General features: G+C 53.9%; 1 protein-coding gene across 3 annotated transcripts in view; it reads left to right on the forward strand.

The window, feature by feature from the left end:
• Positions 1 to 358: 358 nt before the first annotated feature.
• Positions 359 to 23,562, forward strand: part of CHKA (choline kinase alpha) — a 57,728-nt gene continuing 34,524 nt past the window's right edge. For 2 of the 3 annotated variants that reach the window (XM_047775082.1, XM_047775084.1), the window contains exon 1: positions 360 to 915. In XM_047775082.1, the coding sequence (XP_047631038.1) occupies positions 584 to 915 (332 nt within the window). In that variant the 5' untranslated portion in view covers positions 360 to 583. Of the gene's footprint in view, positions 916 to 23,562 lie in introns of all 3 variants that reach the window. The other variant, XM_047775083.1, reaches the window with a different exon arrangement.

Below are 23,562 nucleotides of genomic sequence, written 5' to 3' on the forward strand. Positions count from 1 at the left end.
TCTGATGTCTTGAGGTTTCGAGGGGTTCAAGCAAAGTTGCAGCCTCCAAGGTCAAGCTCGGGCCCCTCTGAGGCTCAGGGCCACCCCGCCTGCCCGCCCTCGGGGAGCCCCCACACCGCGTTAGCTTTCTCCATCCCCCGGACCCCGGGTCCCGCTCCACGCCCCGCCTCCCGAAAGGCCCCGCCTCCCGCGGCCGCCGCACCCGGGTCGGGGTGGGGGTGGGGGCGGTGTGCTGCCGCCGCAGCCAATGGGGAGGTGGCGTGGCGGGGGCGGAGGCGGTTGTGATGCGCTGGGCCGGCGGGCGGCGGCCAATCAGCGGCGAGCCCGAGGGCGGGCTGTGACGCGGCCGGCGGTCCTCGTGCGGCGGCGGTATAGGAGCGAGCGCCACGGCGAGCAGGTCCAGCCGAGAGCTACCGCCGTCCGCCGCTCGCTGCCTCCGCACCGCCGCCGCCCCCGGCCTGCCCGTCAGCGAGCGGGTGAGCGGCCTCCACGCTCGGCCTCCGGGAGGGGGCCGTCCGGCCGGACCCTGAGCCTCGCCCTCTCTCGCTGCGGCCGACCGCGCCTCCTCGGCCGCCTGCCCGGCATGAAGACCAAGTTCTGCAACGGGGGCGAGGCGGAGCCCTCGCCGCTCGGGCTGCTGCTGAGCTGCGGCAGCGGCAGCGCGGCCCCGGCGCCCGGCGTGGGGCAGCAGCGCGACGCCGCCAGTGACCTGGAGCCCAAGCAGCTGGGCGGGCGGCAGCCGCCGCTCGCGCTGCCCCCGCCGCCGCCGCCGCTGCCGCTGCCCCCGCCGCCGCCGCCGGCGGACGAGCAGCCCGAGCCCCGGACGCGGCGCAGGGCCTATCTGTGGTGCAAGGAGTTCCTGCCCGGCGCCTGGCGGGGCCTCCGCGAGGACCAGTTCCACATCAGTGTCATCAGGTCGGTGGCGGCCGCGCGCGGGGCGGGCGGGCGGGCGGGCTGCGCGGCTGCGGTCAGGTGACGCTGGCCGGGGGCGGGGCGGGAGGCCGGGCCGGGGATGGGGGCGCGGGCCGGGCGGGGGGCAGCGCGGCCCTCGAAAGGCACCTTTCCCGAGCCCTTGTGAAATCCGAGCCCAGTCCCGCGCAACGGGCCCCGCGGCCACCAAGACCCTCCGGAAGGCAGGCTGTTGAAAAAATACCGGTTTCGTGGGAAAACAGGTCTCTTTTCAGGAGGACAATACTGGTGGATCACAAAGTACTTTTTGTAGAGAGCCTGAAAATATGTGATCAAGTGTTTTTGCGGTTTAGGGCCCTGAATGAAGGAGGGATGTTGTGGCAGGCTTAAAAAAATGTCCCTTGGTAACTTTTACTTCTAGTTGCTCAAGTCCATGATTTGAATTTCTTTTTTTTTTCCCCACTGAAAGAGACATTTGTTAGTGGTGAAGGGGTGACATTCGCTCCTTCCCCACTGACACTGTTCAGACGTGTAGGTGTGTTACTAGCCAAAATTAGGGTGTGTGGCTCCAGAAGTTACTAGGAATAAGGTAGAAAAATCACTCCCCCCCCCCCCCGTTTAGGCTTAAAAAAATCAATCATAAGTTTAAATTACAAAAAAAAGTAGGTGTGTACATATTCAGATTTCTTAAGGAAAACATGATTTTTGTGGTACTGCACCTGTGACATCACCCCTCACCATTTAGGAGCCTTCCTTCCATTCAGCCCTTCAAATATGCGTTGTCTTTTTCTGCTCATTTTCTTTTAATGGCCTGACCAGGTTGAGTGCAGTGTCGAGGCGCTGGCTGACTGCCACTGATAATCCTCAGATGCGGTTTTAGTCATTTGATTCCTTTTTCTGTGCCCAGCTGCAACTGCAGCAAAATTAACTGGGCTTCACTTTATTTTTGTGCCTCTGGCCTTTTATAGGTATGCTTAGGAGCAGTGGAGGTCAAAGGTAGAAAGAAAGAAGCCCTCGGTGTTCTGATAATCCCTGAATTGCCTAAGGAAGCTTTTTTTTTTTTATGAAATTCTCCCCCAAACTACCATGTTTAGTTAGGCCTGAAAGTCCTCAGTGATATCATCCATCTGTAAAATGGAAAACCTCGAGGGGCAGTGACTTGCCTGCAGTCATTGCTCTGAAAATGTTGAGACGGGAAGTTCCCGTTTGGGCGCAGTGGTAACGAATCCGACTAGGAACCATGAGGTTGCGGGTCCGATTCCTGGCCTCACTCCGTGGGTTAAAGATCTGGCGGTGCCGTGAGCTGCGGTGTAGGTCTCAGACGAAGCTCGAATCCTGCATTGCTGTGGCTGTGGTGTAGGCCAGCAGGTGTAGCTCCGATTTCAACACCTAGTTTGGGAACCTCCATGTGCCAGGGGTGCGGCCCTAAAAGGCAAAAAGAAAAGAAAAAAGAAAGAAAACGTTGGGACACCCTGGATCCAGTCACGAGATGTTTTTGTAGCCATTTCTGGGGCGTGTCACTCGTCAGATAACCTCTTAAGTCTTGCTCAAATCCGACAGCCTAAAAGCACTTTCAGTGAAGAAACTCGTCAGTAGTCACTCCAGGAAAGAAATAGAAGCTTTTATTCAAGCCAGTCTGAGGTGGTAACCAGGAGACAGTGTCCAGAGAGCTCTCGGACTGTTTGGACGCGGTAGAGGAGGCGGTCAGGGTGACGGGAGACGTGACGGTGGCGGAGGGGATACATGCGGCCAAGCTCACGTCTGGCCAGGACGTCGCTGCTGGTCACGAGGTACCAACATCTTAGCTGATGGACTTAGTGGCCGAGAGTGGGAAGGTGCAAGAAGCCAGGTTCGTAGAAACTTTCTCCTGAAAATGTCTCCGTGAGGGCCAGTCCTGTCAGTTCTCTGAGCACAGAGTGCCCGGCCCTGCTCCTTGCCCCGCAGTCCTCGCAGGTTGTGCTGTCGGTCAGCAGCCGCGGAGGCTGATGATGTGGTTCATCCTCGCAGAACTGGAGGGCGGGCAAGACTCTTTCTTCTCCAGTCCCTTCCCTTCCCGTCTTACTTTCGACCAAGGTTTGGGAGGCATTGGGTGACCAATTTGTCCCCCCCAGATCAGGGGGGCATTTGCTCTGTGCTGTTAGTGGACTAGGCCCTGTTAACAGCAGCCCAGAGCCTCGAGATTGCCTGACTTCCTAGTCTGTTCTGGGCCAGGAGGAGTCCCCCTGGTTGCTTTTTCCCATACCTAGAGCTACCCTGTGAGAGTCGTTGATCTTACGGAACTATTTATTCGGTTAACTATTCCGAGTTGCCTCATCATCAGTTTTATTGGAGGCTCAGTCACACGTTTGGTAATCCAAGAAACAAATCTTGTGCGGCGGGCGGGATAGTAGTAATGCAATCAGTGATATTAATAAGGCCATAGGAAGTATTTAAGCCGAGAACTCCCATGAGTTGTGGCCCAGCATTGCCTCAGATTGTCTGGGCCGCTCGCCGTCTCTAAGGGAAATGCTATATTGGCTTTGCATGTAAAGTTCAGCAAAGGTGTTTGCAGGTGCAGGGCGAGGGGTGGGTCGTTAGAATTCCTAACAGGATTGACAAAGGAACATTGTCTGGTAAGGAGTTACATGGCTGGCACCAGAAGAAGGGCAATTGATCGTGGTTGAGCCGGTATCTGCCCCTGGGGAGGTCTGGTTAACGCACGCGCAGCACAGATGCGCAGGACATACCAGCGGGGAGGCGGGAGGCCAGACGGGGCAGAGGAAGGCTGTGTTTTTCTTGTCTTGCCTTAAACTGTGAATTTTCATTCCATCAAGGATGGTTTCTGTCTTTTCTCCAGGAATTAGTGGTCTTGGGAGACAGAGCTTTCCTTTCGGTTTCGGAGGGCCTTTTCAGACAGTGCTGTGTGGTGTGGTCCCTTGCCTGGCGGTCCTGTGTTCTGGAATAGACTGTAGTTATGGAGTGAGTTTAATAAGAAGAAAAGAGGTGATTTAGGATGTGGGAAAGGGGGTGATGCTTGGTTTAAAAAAAAAGGCAAAAGAGGTAGTTCACAGCGGGGAAAGAGAGAGAGACTGGCTTGAAATTCCGTGGCCCACCGTAGGCGGGCACGTTAACAGGTGCTGCTGACACTCCCTGATCCGTTTCCCAGCCCCAGCTTTTCTCTGCCTGATCCTGACTGAGACCTCACCGCCTCAACTTAGTCCGTCCCGTCGGCCCCACATGGAGGGAACCCTTTGGCTCCTCTCCCCCTGGAATAACTCGTCCTGCTTTTTTCTTTGAGTGTGAACAGCCGCCGCCTGGGGCCCCAGGATTATTTCTCACTCTCTGCGTTCTCTGAGAGCCCCCTCCTCAGCACCCGGGGGCCACGAGCCCGGCCTGCTGTCCTTGCCTGGATCCCCCCCCCCCCCCCCATGTCCTCGAGCTCCCCCTCCCCCCGCGCCAGGGATTTCTCATCCATCGCGACGCCTTTGTTGAAAAGTTTGCCGCGGCTCCTGTAGCTGGAGAATTAAGATGTGAACCTGTGTGTGTGCTCATACTTGGGTCCCGGCCGACTCTTTGCCAAAGTGGTTCCTTTTTTTTTGGTTATCGTTTTAAAATCACTCCTTCCCCCTAAGCAGCAGCGACTGGCAGTGAGCTGGTTACACTTGACCTTGCGCTTCTCGAATGAGCTTTGTGTTTTCGGTCTCCAGGCCTTTCTTTGCTCCTGCACTCTGCCTGGCAGCCTGGCGTCTGCTTTTAAGATACTCCTTCAAAGCCAGAATTAATCTCTTCCTCATTCAGGTTTCTGCCGTAGCCCTTCACACACGCCTGCCTTTATGTCACAGCATTTTCGGCGCTGGTGTGTGCTTACTCGTTCAGCTCTGGAGACTGAATTCCTGGAGGGCGAGGCAGCTCCAATTTTGCTTTCCAGCCCTCGGCGCAGCCACTGGGTTTTAGCTTAAATTGGCTTCTTCGCTCTCCTCCCAACGTGGCGACAGGGGTCTTTGTTAGCAGACGACTGGTTGCCCGAGTCCCTCTAGCTCTGAGTGGTATGGAGAAAGATCAAAATTATCATAAAATGAAAATTGTCACGAGTGGCAGTTATAATCATCGTCACTGGTAAATATCACCTGAAAATTTTGTCCGGGCGTAGGCATCACAGCTTAAAACTAGTTTCTCTCTCTAGCCACGGAATCAACATGTGTTATGATCACTCGCGTTACAGATTTTTTTTTTCTTGCCAAACCCAAAGCATATGGAAGTTCCCAGCCCAGGGATTGAACCTGCACCACGGCAGTGACAATGCCGGATCCTTAACCCAAGGGGCCACCAGGGAACTCCGTCTCATTACAGATGATAAAACAGTCACAAAGAGTTGTCAGATGAACTTTTTTAAGTCTTGCAGGAGGTGCATAAGATCATGAAGTTTGATGACAGAAAGGTTTGAGACTGCAGTTTCACGCCCACCCCCTACCAGACCCACTGCCAGTTGAGAACTGATGGGGTGGATGGTACGTGGGCCCTTCCAATAGGATCATTTCAACATCAGAATACAGAGAGGCCCTTGAAAAGACTGGCAGAGTCCTCACTTATATTTGCAGAATTACACAGTAAAAGAACAGGAAGAATTGTGCTTGGTGGTGCCATTGTGAAGGTTTTTAGAAAAATTAGGCCAAAACTCCCTACTCGTTTTCCTTTTTTTTTAAATATACATGTCTGCACCCGTGACATATGGAAGTTCCCAGGCCAGGGATTGAATCCAAGCCACAGCTGTAACCAGTGCTTGCTGCTGTGGCAATACTGGATCTTTTTAACCCACTGCACTGGGCCAGGGCTTGAACCCGTGCCTCCACAGCAACCTGAGCCACTGCAGTCAGATTCTTTTTTTTTGTCTTTTTGCTATTTCTTGGGCCGCTCCTGCAGCATATGGAGGTTCCCAGGCCAGGGGTCGAATCGGAGCCGTAGCCACCAGCCTACCCCAGAGCCACAGCAACGCGGGATCCACGCTGCGTCTGCAACCTACACCCCAGCTCACGGCAACGCCGGATCGTTAACCCACTGAGCAAGGCCAGGGACTGAACCCGCAGCCTCATGGTTCCTAGTCGGATTCGTTAACCACTGCGCCACGACGGGAACTCCTGCAGTCAGATTGTTAACCCACTGCCCCATGATGGGAACCCCTTGATTTCCTTTTAAGGTACATCGTTACATATATCACCTCGATTATGTTATGTTTAAAAGCACAATTGTTTCATTTTTCAAGACCCAAGTTTCATTTACACCTTGTTTTTACTATTTACTGTGAAAATTTGGTCCCTTAAGTGGCCTTACTTCTTAAAAAAATGAAATTTTTTTAGGGCAGTTCTAGATTCATAGGCAAATTGGGTAGAAAGGAGGGAGAATTCCCCATCCACCCCCCTCCCCAGCCCGCCCCCAGCCTGCCTCACGACTGCCATCCTCCTCCGCCCGTGGTGGATTTGCTCCAGTCCACGAACCCGCACTGACACGTCATTATCCTCCAAGGTCCGCCGTGTGTATTTGGGGTCACGCTTGGTGTACCGTCTGTGGGTTTGGACGACTGTGTAGTGGCGTGTCGTACCCACTGTTGTAGGGTCCCCCAGGCCCCTCTGTCCTCTGCCTGTTTAGCCCTCCCTCCCTGCAACCCCTCCTCTGTTTAGTGTCACCATAGTTTTGCCTTTTCTAGAATGTCATGTGGTTGGCATCACACCGTGTATAGCCTTTCCAGTTTGCCTTCCTTCGCTGAATAATACGCATTTATTTTCCCTGTGTCTTTTTATGGCCTGATGGCATGTTTTGTTTCAGTGCTGAATAATATAATACTCCATCATTTGGATGGGCCACCGTTTTATTGAACTATTTACCTACTGAAGGGTCTCTTGCTTGCGTCCAGGTTTTGACACTTAGGAATACAGCTGATACAGACATCCGTGTGCAGGTGTTTGTGTGGACGTACGTTTTCAGTTCATTTGGCGGCTGTGAGCTCCGTGTAAAGCAGCCCCCGTCACGCCGCGCACTGTGCCTGGTGCCAATAAGCACGGTTGCTGGGTGGCATGGTAAGAGCGTGCTCAGTTTTGTAGGAAGCTGCTGGACTGTCTTCTGACGGGACCGCACCCTCTTGCATCCCCGCCAGCAGTGAACAAGCGTTCCCGTGGCTCCGCATCCCCGCCAGCATTGGGTGGTGTCAGGGGTCTGGATTTCAGCCGTTCTGGTAGGTGTGTGCTGGTATCTTGCTTTTTCTTTTTCTTTTTCTTTTTTTTTTTTATGGCCTCCCCCACAGCATAGGGAAGGTCCCAGGGCAGGGATCGAATCTGAGTCGCAGCTGTGACTTGCGCCACAGCTGTGCCAGTGCTGGGTCCTTAGCCCCTGTGCCGCAGTGGGAACTCCAATGTCTTGCTTCCGTTTGTGATTCTCTAACATGAGACAAGTGATGCTGAGCATCTTTTCCCATGCTTACTTGTCCTTTGTGTATCTTCTTTGGTCCGGAGTTCGTTTAGGTTTTTGCCCGTATTAATCAGGTTGTTTTCTTGTTGACTTTTAAGCGTTCTTTGAGAATTTGGGATAGTAGTGATGGTGTCTTTTGCAGAGCAGAATTTTTATTTTTTTTTAATGGCTGTACCTGTGTCATTCACACCATAGGTCAGGTAGGGAGAATTGACATCCTGACAGTATTGAGTCTTCCTGTTCTCAGGCGTGGACTGTCTGTCTGTTGATTTAGTTCTGCTTTGACCTCTTTTGACCAGAACTTGGTGGTTTTCCTTGTATAGACTTTGTACATACTTTGTTTGGTTTATACCTTAATTTAATTTTGGGGGGTGCTAATATAAATGATATTTTTTTTCTTTGCCTTTTGGGCCACACCCAAGGCATATGAAAGTTCCCAGGCTAGGGGTTGAACTGGAGCTGCAACTGCCGGCCTGCACCACAGCCAAAGCAACACCAGATCCGAGCCTCATCTTCAAACCACACCACAGCTCACGGCAAGCGGGATCCTTAACCCAATGACTGAGGCCAGGGATAGAGCCTGCAACCTCATGGTTCCTAGTTGGATTTGTTTCCGCTGAGCCATGACGAGAACTCCCTGCAGTAATATGTTTTTAATTTCAATTTCTTCTTGTTCATTGCTGGTATATAGGAAAACGACTGACTTTTGTACCTTACCCTTGTGTTATATAACCTTGCTGTAATTGCTTATTAATTCCAGGAGTTTCGTTCAGCTCTGACCCTGACACCCACGTCCTCCTCCCTGGTTTGCCTCTCCGCAGGAGCCCTGGCAGCCAGCCCAGACTCCCTCTGTGATGTGCCCACCCTCTGTCTGCTGGCAGGAATCTGGTACTGCCCAGGGACAGCCTTCACCTTTAGCTTTTCCAGAAGCCTGTTTTGCACCACAAACCAGCAGTTATGCATCTCACTGTGCCTAGTCCTTTATAGGCTATCACAGTCCAGGAGCTGGTGGTGGGACAATAAAAAGTAGGGCCTGGGAGGTCAGCGTGGGCTTAAAGGGATGTGGGGCACTTTGAGGAGGAAGTGGGAGCATCCTTGCACTCTGAAAGGTGGAAGGACCTTTCCGGGGGGAGGCGCAGGCAGAGGCCTGCCGTGGTCCGAGGGTGCAAAGGGTGGTGGCTTAAAATGGGTGGTGGTTTTGGTTTTGGTTTTGTTTTTTTGTTTTTTTTTTTTTGCTTTTTGCTTTTTAGGCCCAAACTCATGACATACGGGAGTTCCCAGGCTGCGGGTTGAATCTGAGCTTCAGCTGCCGGCCTACACCACACCCAGAGCAGCTCAGGCTACGAGCTGCGTCTGCGGCCTACAGCACAGGTCATGCCAACGCCAGATCCCTGACCCACTGAAAGGGGCCAGGGATGGAACCTTCATCTTCCTGGATACTAGTCGGATTTGTTTCCACCGTGCCGCAAAGGGAGCTCCGAAATGGGTATTTTAGAAATAGTTTCTGAGGGACATTTGGCAATGTCGGCACACTTTTTTTTTTTGTTGTTGTTATTTCTTTGGGCCGCTCCCGCGGCATATGGAGGTTCCCAGGCTAGGGGTCGAATCGGAGCTGTAGCTGCCGGCCTACCCCAGAGCCATAGCAATGCGGGATCCGAGCCGCGTCTGCAACCTACACCACAGCTCACGGCAACGCCGGATCCTTAACCCACTGAGCAAGGGCAGGGACCGAACCCGCAACCTCATGGTTCCTAGTCGGATTCGTTAACCACTGCGCCACGACGGGAATTCCGGGACACTTTTTTGATTGTCACAATTTGCGGTAGAGGGCAGGGATACTGCCCGGCATCCTGCAACGCACAGGACAAGCCCCCCCTTTCCTCGACCTACACATCAGCAGTGCAGAGGTCGAGCAGCCTTGGAGCAGGGGTCTGAAGGCCGAGCTTTTCCCCGCCCACCCACACTCCCTCAGGATTCACCTTGGCTTTGCTCTTGGGGATGATAAGAAGCAACGGACACCACCCCAGGTCGTGGTCACAGACCCCAGTAGATACCGTTACACTCTTTTACAGAGTAATCTGCCCAAGGCCGAGCGGCGTCTGCAGAGCCAGCCGCCCACCTGGGGCTGAGCTTGTTCTTTTAAGTCGCCTCCAAGCCTGGTGTTCAGAGAGCTGGGAGCTAAAACATCTCTTCCTGGTTATTGGGTATGGATGCTCTCGTTTCCTGAAGTGTTATGTTGTTGTTTTTCCCTGAGCCAGGGGTGGTTTCAAGCTGAGTTTTCCATGGTAAACAGAAACTTTGCAAAAACGTACTTTTTATCTTGTTTATGCTGTAAATTCGTAGTTGTTTTGATATTGTGCTGTCGTCTGTTTTCTGTGTGTACAGCCTTGTGGACTTGAAGAGTAATTTTTTTTGCTAAGATAGTGTTATGGTGTTATTTTTCTCCCAGTCCTCTTGCCTATATGTACACACACACACACACACACACACACACACACACACACACACATGTTTTTGTCTTTTTAGGGCCGCACCTGCGGCATGTGGAGGTTCCCAGGCTAAGGGTCAAATTGGAGCTATAGCCACCGGCCTACGCCACAGCTCACAGCCACGTGGAATCCGAGCCTCGTCTGCGACCTTCATCACAGCTCGTGATCCTTAACCCACTGAGCAAGGCCAGGAATCGAACCTGCAACTTCGTGGTTCCTAGTCGGGTTCGTTAACCACTGAGCCATGACGGAAACTCCCCTCTTGCCTTTAGATGATGCCCTTGCAGCCCTGAGGGCAGCCCCGAGCCTTACGACAGAGTCCTTTGTGTGCTGGGCTCTGGGCTGTTGCTTGTAGCAGTTCTCAGAGGTTTCATGACTTTGGTTTTCTGCAAGACAGCCTGCTAGTTCCAGACTAGAACCTTCCCATCTCAGTTTAGCAGTTGGAAACCTTTATGTTGAAGGTTTCTCATCTCAGTTCGATGTGGCTCCTTTTCCAAATGATTGAAAATGTAGAGATGTCTTTGATGGGTTGAATGGATGAGCAGCACGTGCATAGAATGAAATATCATTAGCTTGAAGAAAAAGAAAATTCTGATATGTTATAACGTGGCTGAAGGAGAGGGACGTTATGCTAAGTGAACTAAGCCAGTCATGAAAAGACAAGTATTGTCTTGGATGATTCAGACAGAGTAGCCTGGGGGTGCCAGGGGCTAGAGGGTGGGGACTGGCAAGTTGGTTTCTGCTTTAAGGGAGTCAGAGCTCTGGAGGTGGTGGCTGCACAGCAGTGTGAATGCACTTAGTGTCACTCAGCTGCACCCTCAAAAAGGTCTGAGATGGCAAATTGTGTGTTATGTGCGTTGTATCCTAATGGTTATTTTTGGCTGTACTCTTGGCATGTGGAAGTTCTGGGGCCAGGGACCAAACCCATGCCTCAACAGCAACAACTGGAGCCGTGGCAGAGACAATGCCAAATCCTTAACCCGCTGAGCCAACAGGGAACTCCTATTTTACCTCCGTTTAAAAATTGGAAAAATAGGAGTTCCTGTTGTGGCTCAGTGGTTCACGAATCCGACTAGGAACCATGAGGTTGCGGGTTCGATCCCTGGCATTGCTCAGTGGGTTAAGGATCCGGCATTGCCGTGAGCTGTGGGGTAGGTCACAGATGCAGCTTGGATCTGGCGTGGCTGTGGCTGTGGTGTAGGCTGGCAGCTACAGCTCCGACTTGACCCCTAGCCTGGGAACGTCCCTATGCCACAGGAGCAGCCCTAAAAAGAAAAAAAAAACATACACACACACACACACACTTATATCTATGTAACATCTAGATTTTTGGCTTAGGAATGGTGTAGTTGGAGACCCTGGCGCTGCACCAGGCTGTGTAGTGTGGATTTTCCCTGCCTAGAATGCGATAGAGTAAGACACCTCGTCGAGCTCTAGTAGCCTAAAGTAGCATAAAGGATATAGGCCACTTGTAAAGCTCCTTAAATGCATGTTGCTAAAGTAAAAACTGTATTACACAGTAAACAACTGTCTAGTAAAGTGATTTTTCTCCAAAACTTTAAGAAATTGTTTCCATGAGGGAGTTCCCACTGTGGCACAGCAGGTTAAGGATCTGGCGTTGCCACAGCTGTGGCGTAGGTTGCAGCTGCGGCTCAGATTCGATCCCTGGCCCTGGAACATCCATATGCTGTGGGTGCGGCCAAAAAAAAAAAAGAAAGAAAATGTTTCCGTGGGACAAAGAGAGTTGACACACTAGCTGTCTTGTCAGCATTTACCTTAACACTTGTAGGTATCATCGCCAGCTCCTTCCTGTCATAAACTGAGTGCTTGAAGCTCAGGGTGTGACATTCCCTTGTGCCTGAGAGCTGCACAGTGTAGACCAGCGCCCTGCTGCTGTGTTAAAGTGACTCGCTCAGTGCCTCGAGAAAAGTCACATCTGCCGGGCGCTTGGGCCCTATGCTTGACTCGGACTTGGCCTCCTTGGGTACACGGGGTGTACCTTCAGTCCAGGAGAACTTTTTCTTTTTGGTCGCACCAGCGGCACGTGGCTGCTTAACCCCGAGCCGTTCAGGGCAATCAGCCTTGAGGGATGCTTGTCCCGGCCTGTGGGAGGCACTGCGTGTTTTCCGCAGGGTGGGCGAGGCGGCTGGAAGGGTTTGTGACGTGGCCCTTTCCCGTAAGTGCCCCAGAGCCCGGGGCCGTCCTGCCCCGTGATGAGGGCTGGGCTGGGCTGGGCTGTCCTGCCCTGAGGACTGAACCTGGCCGGCCGTCGGCAGGATGGTTTTCACAGGTGCTGCGGCCACAGCCGCCTGCCCCCGGCTTCCTGACATCCCAGTGGGGCTCTTCTTGCTCCCTGAGAAGCCAAAAAAAAAAAAAAAAAAGAGGATCTTGATTAATTTTGTGCCTGACTTTACTAGGTTTGGGGGTTTGCGGGTTTCCCTGGGCACAGGTAACATGTCAGCTTCCCTGAGGCGCGTTTCGTTCTCACGCACTCGACGTCGGTTGGAAAGGGTTGTGCTGCAGGCTCTGGAGCCGCGGGGCTGATGGAGAGCAGAGGGAGGGAAAACCGAGTTGGCCACCTCTAGAACCGTCTGTAAAGTCAGCGGTTGTCACGGTCCCCAAGGAGGAAACTAGTCGCTCTCATCGCAAGTTGGTATCAGTGAGAAACCCTTCGGCTTTTTAATGGGCTCCATCAGGAAATTCAGGGCTGAAGATGAGGCCCGGGCTGAGGAGTCCTGACCCGGGCCCGGGGTGTATCTGTTACGTGGCTAGAGGAAGAAAATGAGCAGGAAAGGGGTTAGTTCACTGGAGTCCGATGTAGGAAGAATTTCCCCTGTTGTTTTACGAGACAGTGTGAAAGTAAGATGAAGCAAGATGGCTTTGAGAACGAAGGACATACCGGGCATGCCTTGCAAGCGGGTCACGTCCAAGTCCCGCCAGGTGTGGGTCCGTCTGAGCTCCGGGTGCCCTGCCGGGGTGTTTCATGTTCGGAAGCGGGACCCCAGACCAGCGGGGGGCTCAGCTCACGACCAGATACATCCCGTTTGCTGCAGGAACAGAGGAGGGTCCAGAGAGTCTTTCGATTTTTCCGCAAGATGACTTTATTTGTTAACCGCTGAGGATCCTGTCGTGAGGATGCTACCGCACAGCCGCGCGGTGACTGGGCAGTTCAGTCAAGTGGGAAGAAAGAAGGGTGGTTTCTGTTCATCTTGTTGAAAGGCACCTTTGATGACGTAATCAGTCTGTTGGTTTTAAAATGCAAACATTGCAAGAGGGTGTCTTTCTCCCGCTTCTGGCCCCCAGCGCCTCTCCCTGGAAGCCAGCACTGTTCCCTGTGCTTCAGCACCCTTTCAGAGAGATGTGACACGTACGTGAGTGTGTCTGGGTGTGCTCACTGCTTCAGCCCACGCCGAGAGCCGTGCCAGGCCCTGTGCTCGGGGCTCGGAATGCGTACCTTCCCTCCCTCTTCAATACTTAGGACAAAAGCAGCACTGTAGCTTAGAGATGGTTTTATATCGGTATTTACTGAGCTGCCTTATTCTTTGGAAAACCTAGATGGTGTTGTCTTTTTTTTTTGTCTTTTTTTTTGCTATTTCTTGGGCCGCTCCCGCGGCATATGGAGGTTCCCAGGCTAGGGGTCGAATTGGAGCTGTAGCCACCGGCCTACGCCAGAGCCACAGCAACGCGGGATCCGAGCCGCGTCTGCAACCTCCACCACACCTCACGGCAACGCCGGATCGATCACCCACTGAGCAAGGGCAGGGACCGAACCCCCAACCTCATGGTTCCTAGTCGGATTCGTTAACCACTGCGCCACGACGGGAACTCCGGTGTTGTCTTTTAATTGAAATGTCATTTTTCATCTCTTCAGGACAGTTGAAATGCCAGCACTTCTGCTTTCCTAAGTTAATCCCTGTACTAAAAGATTCCATTCAGTAAGTGCCAGCTATTGCCAGGTACTGCATTGGCCGTGCTTTTCTCGGTTAACCTGGGCAGCCAGCCTCTGGGAGGGGTTGTCTTAACCCCGGGGGCCCAGACAGGTTGGAGCTTGCCAGAAGTTCAGGTGGTAATGAGTGGGGACGCCTCTCCAGCTCCAACACAGCGTGGTGGTGATGCCAGCTCTCTGCTCAGGTGTGCGCTTGAGTTTTGGCAGAGATTACGTGCACCTGTCTGTGCTTCTGCCCGGGGTTCTCTAACGGCAGCCCCTGTCGCTTGTTAGGTGGCTTGCTCGGTATGGCAGAAGGATGATGTCTGGCAGAGGCTTCAGACGACTGGGAGCGCAGTGCTGAGGTGTCGAGTCCTGTCTTTTAGTCCTGTCGAGTCATAATGAGGTGCGGTCCAGGGTGCTCCGCCAGCCAGGAGCCTCTGCCACCCGCGTCCTGTCACAGTCCAGGGCCGAGTCACGTGGGGAAGGCAAGGGTCCCCCCAGGTGTCTGACCTCTTGAGGGGCCCTGTTTTACTAGGGAGGGCCGCAAGCAGACCTGGTTTGCGCATCGTGAGTTAGGACGCTTAGGATCCTGTGGGGTCCGTCCGTTGGCCGGGCATTCCATTCGCGCCTGAAGTGATGGTCGCGGCACTTTGCTGCTTCGCCCTGCCCGAGGCTGTGGAGAACTTCATTTCGTCCTCGTCGGCTCGTGGTTTTCCTGCCTCCCGGCACAGCAGTGGGATGCAGCCTTCGAGCACGTGGAGGCTGCCCGGTACAGAGATGTTCCCAAGACCAGCGCGTAACTTTAAACCTTTGGAACAGCATGGACGGGAGCCAGTCTGTAGGAGGAGGGCAAAGGGCACCAGGCCTTGGCCGACCTTCCCTCCCCGGGCTTTCTTCTGGAATGTTCTTCGTGGCGGGTTTCCCAGCGGCCTGGGTGCCTGGATTGGGGGGGGCGCATGCAGGGGACGGGTGTGGGCTGCCCGAGAGAGGGAGCGTCCGACTGGCCTCAGCTGGGGGGGGGGGCGCGGGGGAGACAGAGTGGAAGCAGGTGCCGGCGGGACCCGGCGCCTCCGAGCAGAGCTCCCGGTGGGAGCGGAGGCCGGAAGCCCTGTCCTCCTTCCAGAGCCCTGGGGACGCTGCTGCTTCTCCCAGTCCTAGAACCAGATTTTGTGGGCTCCGTTTCTTCGCAAGTGTTCGGGTCTCGGGAGCAGCGTTCAGTCAGACGGCGCACTGTCCGCGCGGGGCCGAACGGCCGGGAGGAGGCTGGGCAGTCGGGCGAGTCCGCGAAGCGTCCGCTTCGGGCGGGCTGCTGCCTCGCGGGTGGGAAGGGAGAAGGCGCGCGCGCTGGCGGCGTCCCCGAGCAGCCGCCGCCGTCCTCAGGCGGAGACCCGCAGCCGCGGGCGCCCCGTCCTCCTCCCCGGCTCCCGGCCGCCACGCCCGCGCGTCGCCCGCTCTGGGACGTGTCTCTCCGGGACGGTTCGCCCAGGCGCCTGTGCGCCCGCGTCGCCGCCCCGTGTCTCCGCCCGAGCGGGCGGTTTTCTGCGCGCGGCCGCCTCGCGGGTGGCGCCTTGCTCGGTCCTCTCCGCTGAGCAGCCGTCGGCTGAGGGGCCGGCCTGTCCTCCCTCCACGGGGGACGACGCTTGGGTCGCCCCGCTCTGGGCCGGTGCAGACGTCCGCACACAGCTTCCCGAGGACGCACGGCCTCACCCCTCTTGGGTTTGCGTCGGGACGTGGACTTGAGTTGCCGAGGCCTGTGGTTACTCGGAACTCACGTTTTGAGGCTGGTGCTGATCTTCTGAGGCCTGTGCCAGGATCTGCACGGACCCCTGTTGTGTTTGAGGGGATGTTGGAGAGGATTAGGGTCGCGCCGACGCATTGTGTTCTTTCCCCGGGGCCTTTTTCTGCCTTTGCTGCCAGCGGTCTTGGTTGGTTGGTTTTCCTTTTACGGCCGCTCGTGCCACACGTGGACGTCCCAGCCAGGGCCTGCATCGGAGCTGCTGCTGGCCTGTGCCGCCTCTGTGAGCTGTGCTGCAGCTTGCGGCAGTGCCTGATCCTGAACCCGCTGAGCCAGGCCAGAGGTCGAACCTGCATCCTCTGGATGCTAGTTGGGTTCTTAACCGGCTGAGCCACGACGGGAATTCCCCAACCGAGTTTTGAGGGGTTTATTGTAGCTGATGCTGGTGATTGTACATTAGATGCAGTAAAGTTTTGTGTGAAATAAGACCTTTGTATTTAAAATTGTAAACATTTATAAAGTAGTGAGTAATCAAATTTAAAAGAGAATAAAATAACTTGATTAAACCTGAAGAGTTTGTCAGATTGGCCTCAGGTTTCCTCCTTGGCTCAGAGGTGTCTACCATTTTGGTTTTTTGGTTTTGTCTTTTTGCCTTTTCCGGGGCTACTTTTGCGGCATATGGAGGTTCCCAGGCTAGGGGTCGAATCAGAGCTGTAGCCACGGACCTACGCCAGGGCCACAGCAACGCGGGATCCCAGCTGCGTCTACAACTCACACCACAGCTCATGACAACGCCGAATCCTTAACCCACTGAACAAGGCCAGGGATTGAACCCGCAACTTCATGGTTCCTAGTTGGATTCGTTAACCACTGCGCCACGACGGGAACTCCCGCTGCCATTTTGAATTCGTGTTAAAATTCTCTTGGTTTCCTTCTGAACTAAGATTTTGATTTTTAGAACACAATTTTGAAATCTTTCATAACCTGTGCATTTGGTGTAAAGGCTGAAGCAGGAGAGCATTTTTTGTGACAGGTGGACTCGTAGTAAGAGCATAGTTCACATATAGAAGGGTTGACAGGACTGTGTGTTTCGGGACATTTTGTTTCGTATTTAACTGTACGGAGCCAGTTGTCATCCAGGCTTCTGGTTTAAGAAGGCTTTTCACACCCGGAAGGCCTGATGGTATTTTCTGGTGTAAGGACCTTGAGGGGACGTAGCACAGCCACAGCAATGCAGGAGCTGAGCTGCTTTTGTGACCTACACCACAGCTCATGGCAACACCGGATCCTTAATGCACTGAGCGAGGCCAGGGATCGAACCTGGGTCCTCAGGGATGCTAGTCAGATTCATTTCTGCTGCACCACGATGGGAATTCCTCAAAGGATTCTTTTTTTTTTTTTTTTTTTTTTTGCTATTTCTTTGGGCCGCTTCCTGCGGCATATGGAGGTTCCCAGGCTAGGGGTCGAATCGGAGGGGTAGCTCCCGGCCTACGCCAGAGCCACAGCAACGCAGGATCCTAGCCGCATCTGCAACCTACACCACAGCTCACGGCAACGCCGGATCGTTAACCCACTGAGCAAGGGCAGGGACCGAACCCGCAACCTCATGGTTCCTAGTCGGATTCGTTAACCACTGCGCCACGACGGGAACTCCTCAAAGGATTCTTAATTGTAAGTTAATCCTTGATAAGCTGTAGAGCAGGAGAAATTGAAATGACAGTTTTCATACCTGATGGACAGATATCTATAAAAGCAGCTCTTTGTTCTGCCTGTCACGTCGCTGGTATTGTTGAGAGACCTGAGCGCTGGCGGTTAGGGGCGCAGACTCAGCAGGATCCCCAGGGCGCTGCTTAGAGTTCCCGCCAACGGTGCCCCCTGCTCTTTTCAGTTTCCTACCTGTCACGTAGGAAGTCAGTGTGCTATTTTCTTTTTTGTTTGCTGTTTTGCTTACGTGAGTCTCTCTTGCCTCCTGGATGTGGTGACGACGTGTCTGTCTCTTACAAAGCTCTTCTGCCATGTGGTACAAAGTTAGAAGCTTCGGATTTCTCCCGAATCAGTGCGTGTTCCTGGGCGCGACTTGACAAATCGTATGGCCATTTGGCTGTTGCATTTCTGCCACCATTTCTGTGGCATATCTTCCCACCGTTTCTTCTTCCGGGTCATATTATTTGGCGCATTAGTAACTGGCTTGTTTTTCCAGGAGGTGTCTCCCATCTGGGGTCATCTGTGACAATGACATTGTTTCATTGATTTTGATTGTCACTGAAAAGAATCAATGGTTAACTTCCTCTCGAGCGAACTGAGCAAGCGGCTAGCTACAGATAGTACGGGAGGTGCAAGATTTCCAGGTTGTGGGCTCGTTTCTGGCCACGCTGGCCTGCCTGCCTTCTTTAGGAGGCCGGGGGCAAACTTGGGATTGAGTCACGCAGCTTAGAACAGTAGCTCATCTGTGTGCGTCGCTGTGGCCGGAGCTCTCAGGACTGTGTGACAGGAAGGAAAACGAGGGCTTTTAAGTGAGGTCATGCCAGTCCTGTTGCTTGGTAACCAAAAGCCTGCCCTGGTGATGGCTGGCATGGCAGGGCCCTCCTGATGTGCTGTGCGTGGGAGGCGCTGCCCAGAGCAGAGGAGAAGGGCCAGGCCCTGGGGTCCCTCTAGCTCTGTACCTCCCCTGCCTCAAGGCGTCCTTCAGGAGAAACCGAGCCTTGGTCTCCTTGTCTGCCTCTTCTTTTTCTTTTTGCTTTCTCTTTTTGGCTGCGGCATGCAGTGGCTTTATGTGGGATCTCAGTTCCTAGACCAGGGATCGAACCCAGGCCACGGTGGTGAAAGCGCCAAATCCTCACTGCTAGACCACCTGTCTGTTCTTCCGTAACTGGGGTGACGACCGACTTGCCCCTTGGGAAAAATAGGTCCTTATTCTTGCAGACGGTCCCAGATGCTATGATTGTGTTTCTTTTAAATAAACTATTTCTTTCTTTTCTTATTGATTTATTTTTGCTTTTTAGGGCCACACCCGTGGCATATGGAGGTTCCCAGGCTAGGGGTCAAATCAGCTGCAGCTGCCAGCCTACGCCACAGCAACGCAAGGTCTGAGCTGCATCTGTGACCTACACCACAGCTCACGGCAATGCAGATCCTTAACCCGCTGAGCGAGGCCAGGGATCGAACGCACATCCTCATGGATGTTAGTCGGCTTTGTTACTGCTGAGCCACAACGGGAACTCCTGAAAACTGGTCTTAAAAATAGCTTTTATGTATGTCTGTGACATGTTTTCTGTGGAAGCACATTCAAGTTTAATTGTTTAAGAAAAAAATGGTCGCACAGGAAAAAAGTCATTTTTCTTTTTTCTTTCTTTTTTTTTTTTTTTAAAGAAAAAACTGCGTTTAGGGAGTCGTGGCATAGCAGGTTAAGGCTGTGACATCATTGAGTGGCTCGGGTCATCGCTGTGGCACGGGTTTGATCCCTGGCCCAGGGGTTTCCCTGTGCTGCAGGTGCAAAGATCCAGTGCTTTTATTCAGATTCAGTGCACGCATCCGATAAGTCACCGATTCCAGCGGTAGGCGTGAGGAGGTTTTAGTATGTGCGTGTAACATATCCTCAGGCACCTCTGAAACTAACGCCACGTTGTAAATCAAAAGAAAAACAAACCCATATCCAGAGACATGTGCAGCTGCCACCGCAATCAATTTTAGAACTTTTTCATCACCTTGAAAGGGAGCCCTGTCTCCTTCAGCACCCTTCTGCCCGCGCCAAGGCACCCGCTCCGTAGAATTCCTCGTTCTGGACGTTTAACAGGAATGGAATCATATAATCATATAATAGCTGGTCTTTGGGGCTGGCTTCTCTCACTGATCATGTTTTTAAGGTTCATCCATGTTACAGCATGCGTCAGGACTTCACTCCTTTTTTAAAGTCTTTATGCCACGTAAAATATACATGGCATGAAATTCACCATTTTCGCCATTTTCACGTGTGCAGCTTAGTGGCGTCACGTCAGCTCACATTGCTGTCCGGCCACCGCGACCATGAGTGTTTTCTTCTTCCTAAACTGACCCTCTGTGCCCCTTGGACCCTGACTCCCCATCCCTGCTGGCAGCCCTGTTTGGAGTTCATCGGCTCAGTCCGAATCTGTCTTGGTGACGTTGTGTGTGTTTCCTGGATGAGGTCTGTCCTCTGATGTACAGCCCTGCCGACACCTTGATTTTAGCCCCATGAGACCTTTTTTCAGACATCTGAGCTCCACGACCGTAAGATACTAAATTTGTGTTGTTTTAAGCCGCTAAGTTTGTGGTCATGTGTGAACAGCAGCCGTAGCAACAAAGACGTTTGTTTTACGCAGGTTAGTCCTGATATGAGGCTCAGTAACTGATACGAGGCTCTGTAACTGCCTGCGGTGCCCCAGCACCTGCTCTGTGCCGGGTGTGGCCCTCGGTGCTCTCCTGCTTTGTCTCTCGTCTCTCTGAGCATCAGAGGAAAAGCAAGACTGGAGCCAGACGCCTGCCTTTGCTCCTGGCTCAGCCCTTCCTTGCTGTGGGCCTCATCTCCTCCTCTCAGATGGAGGCGATACCAGCATCCCCCCTGTAGGTTGCTGGGAGGAAGACGTGATCTAATCCTTGTCCAGTACTCAGAACATTGCAGCCTGATGGCTCCGTGACCCTGCGCTCTTACAGTGACTTGATGAGGTATGGCTGTTTGAGAGGAGTGAGTTTTGGAGGGTCAGAGAGGTTAGCAGTGGGCCCAAGATCACACAGCTAGCAGAACTGGGATTCGAATCCCTGGCTCTGAAGCCTGTGGTTTTTCTCTTCCACGATGCCCTCCCCCCGGAAGGTGGGACTGTCCGTTGGGAGGCTGCAGTCTCATCAGAGAGCCAAGGCTCACCCACCAGCCTATGAGAGAAGAGCGCAGGACAGTCAGTTCTCAAATGTAGGCGGGGAGGCTGGAGAAGCGAGCGGGGGTGCTGCTGGTCGGTGCTGCGCTCGGGATCTCCATTGAGCACCTGCCGTCTGGGGCCTCTGGGCCTTGAGAATTGAAGTCAGAGGATAGCCAGGCCTTCAAGGAGCTGGCAGGGAAGGCAGCAAAAGCGTCTTGAGGAGGTTGGACTTGGAACTGGGCTTTAAACAGTAGGTAGTTTTTATTTTTATTTTTTCCTTGTATTTTTTCATTTTTGGCTGCCCTAGGGCATATGAAGTTCCAAGGCCAGGGATCAGATCTGAGCCACAGTTGTGACCTGAGCCACATCTGCAGCAATGCCGGGTCCTTAACTCACTGTGCCCAGCCAGGATCCAGTCTGTGTTCCAGCGCTCCCAAGATGCCACAGTGGGAACCCAGTAGGTAGGGGTTTTTGTTTGTTTGTTTGTTTTTTAGTTTTTTGGGGTTGTTTTTCTTTTTTAGGGCCGTACCTGCAGCACATAGAAGCTCCCAGGCTAGGGGATGAATCGGAGCTGCAGCTGCCGCACCATGCCACAGCCACAGCCACGCGTGGGATCTGAGCTGCATCTGCCTCCTACACCACAGCTCCTGGCAGTGCCGGATCCTTAACCCACTGAGTGAGGCCAGGGATCGAACGCGCATCCTCATGGATCCCAGTCGGCTTTGTTACCACTAAGGCACAATGGGAGCTCCCACCAGGAGGTAGTTTTTATTTTTATTTTTTTTGTCTTTTTAGCTATTTCTTGGGCCGCTCCCGCAGCATGTGGAGGTTCCCAGGCTAGGGGTCGGATCGGAGCTGTAGCCACCGGCCTACGCCAGAGCCACAGCAACGCGGGATCCGAGCATCTGCAACCTACACCACAGCTCACGGCAACGCTGGATCATTAACCCACTGAGCAAGGGCAGGGACCGAACCCGCAACCTCATGGTTCCTAGTCGGATTCGTTAACCACTGCGCCACGACGGGAACTCCTGGGAGGTAGTTTTTAGACAGTAGGAGGCTGAGGAGTTTGCACACTGGAAGGAGAGGAGTAGGTAGGTGGTGACAGGCCGTATGGGCTAGTATTGGGTTTAGCTGTGTATAACCGCGGGCCCCAGAGCAACAGTGGCTTAAACAACATAGAAGTGTATTTCCCTCTGGCATCAAAGAGGTTCTGGAACTAGCCATGCCCGGTGGGCCCTGGGCTTCATGGGGGTGCAGGCTCCTTTCAGCTCTGCCATTCCTGGGAGGTGACCCTTACTCTCCTGATGTGCAAAGCTGCTGAAGCTCTGGCCGCATGCGCCAGTGGGGGTTCCTCAAGAAAATGGAAACAACGCTGGGTACTTCAGCAGACACAGAGAATTTAATGTAGGGAATTGGGTGAACAGGATGAGAACCGAAGAAGCGAAAAGGGAATGAAAAGGATTAAAATAAGAAATAAGCGTGCGGGAAGCAGCTTCTGGAGCCAGGGAGCAAGTTTTGGGGTGGTCAGAACCTGGGAACTGAGAGGAAGAGCCCAGAGTCGGGACCCTGACCTCCGATGAGAGGGCTCTGCGTGGCCGGTGCTGGGGCCCCCGCCTCTGAGCTGGTACCCCGGAGGGCACCATGAGGCTGGTGCTGGGGTTGCCCAGAGAAGCGAGGGCTAGAATGGTCGGGTTGCTACTGCATCGTGAGGAACTGTGCCTACCCCCAGCCTCCTTCAGAACCAAATGTTGGGGCTGTGTCCGGGCAGAGTCCCCGCCCAGCATGCGTGGATGTGGGGCTCAGGCAGTAGCTTTGCCCTGACACCCCATTGTCTCGGCTGGGCAACAGGATGGGGCCTGGGAAGGGGGCAAGCTCATGAGCATGAGTGCGTTGATTTCCCAGAAGTCATGCACACGCAGCCTTTAAGTTTCATTTGCCGGCTCTTGGTTGCACAGGCCCGGCCCACTGTCAGGGCGGCTGGTGAAGCTGGCCTTGACACAAGGCCCGTTGCCACCTGAGCACAGCCCAGCCTCTAACCGAGGAAAGGTGGCGAGTGCGTCTGCTGGGGGCAGGACTCTGACAGTTTCTGTGCCACCGTTAACGCGGCAGCATTAACAGCCTCCAGACAAGAAGTCCTCCCTCTTATCTTCCTTCCCCACCGAGATGCGCTCACTCTCTCTCGGTCTCTGTCTTGGCTGTGCTTGTCACCGCGTGCTCAGAATCCCTGCGTGATTGGCATATGATGAGATAGTTCAGCCTCACCTTTGGGAGCAGAGCTTCACTGGACTAGACTCTGTGTCTGTGGCTGGTGGGGAATGTCATTCTAGAAAGCTGTGGTCCGGTTCGCTGATAACTTTTCTCCAAGAGCTGCATGTGCCGCCCTCTGGTATCGATGCATCTGCCGGGCACGCGTGGACGTGGGGTTTGCCGAAGCCTCTGGTTCAGACGCTGCCCCGGGACTTTGAATTCTGTCTCAGCTCTCTGTCTGCTGTCTCCGTTGGAGCGCATGGTTCACGGCGGCAGCGGCGAGAGCAGGGTTCGGCTTTGTGTTCCCCCAGCTTGCAGCTGGCTTTGCTTGGGTACTGGTTCCTCGGGGCTTACGGACTCGGTGCGAACAGGACCTGCGGCGTCTGCTGCGGGCGGGCTCGTCTCTGATCCCAGCTGCACAGTGTTTGGTGCTCCCTCTTCTGGCTCCGGTCCCTGCGTTCACGGGCTCTCCTCTGGACCTCATCATTTCCAACGCAGGCAGGTGGTTTGTCTGCGAGGCTGGGCTTTCCTGTTTCAGTGTCCCCTGCAGCTTATTCCTTGACTTTGGCCAAGTGGAAGGGTTAGGGCCTTGAGGCCTCCCACTTCCTCTGAAAGCTCCTCGGTGAAGGTTGCAAGTTTTTAAAAGGCTCTCAGTCCAAACTGTCTGAGAAAGGGCGGGTCTTAGGACTGTACTTTACGTGGAAAGCTTAAGTTTTGCCCCAGGGTTTTAACCTGGCAGTGATGGGACTGGAATGGGAATTTGGGTGGAGGATGAATGTGGGCCGGAAGGAAGGCAGTAGAGGTTCCGCCACCCCCGGGGCTGAAGAGGGTCCCGCGCTCCTTGTCCTTTCCCGAGGCAGGTGCCGCCAGCGGGCAGCACACGTGCATTCACAGAAACGCCGCCACGGCTGCGCCGGAGCAGAGTGGGGCTGGCCTGTTTCCGTG

This window comes from Phacochoerus africanus, chromosome 4, assembly GCF_016906955.1.
Source record: "Phacochoerus africanus isolate WHEZ1 chromosome 4, ROS_Pafr_v1, whole genome shotgun sequence".
In the NCBI taxonomy this organism is placed as follows: domain Eukaryota; kingdom Metazoa; phylum Chordata; class Mammalia; order Artiodactyla; family Suidae; genus Phacochoerus; species Phacochoerus africanus.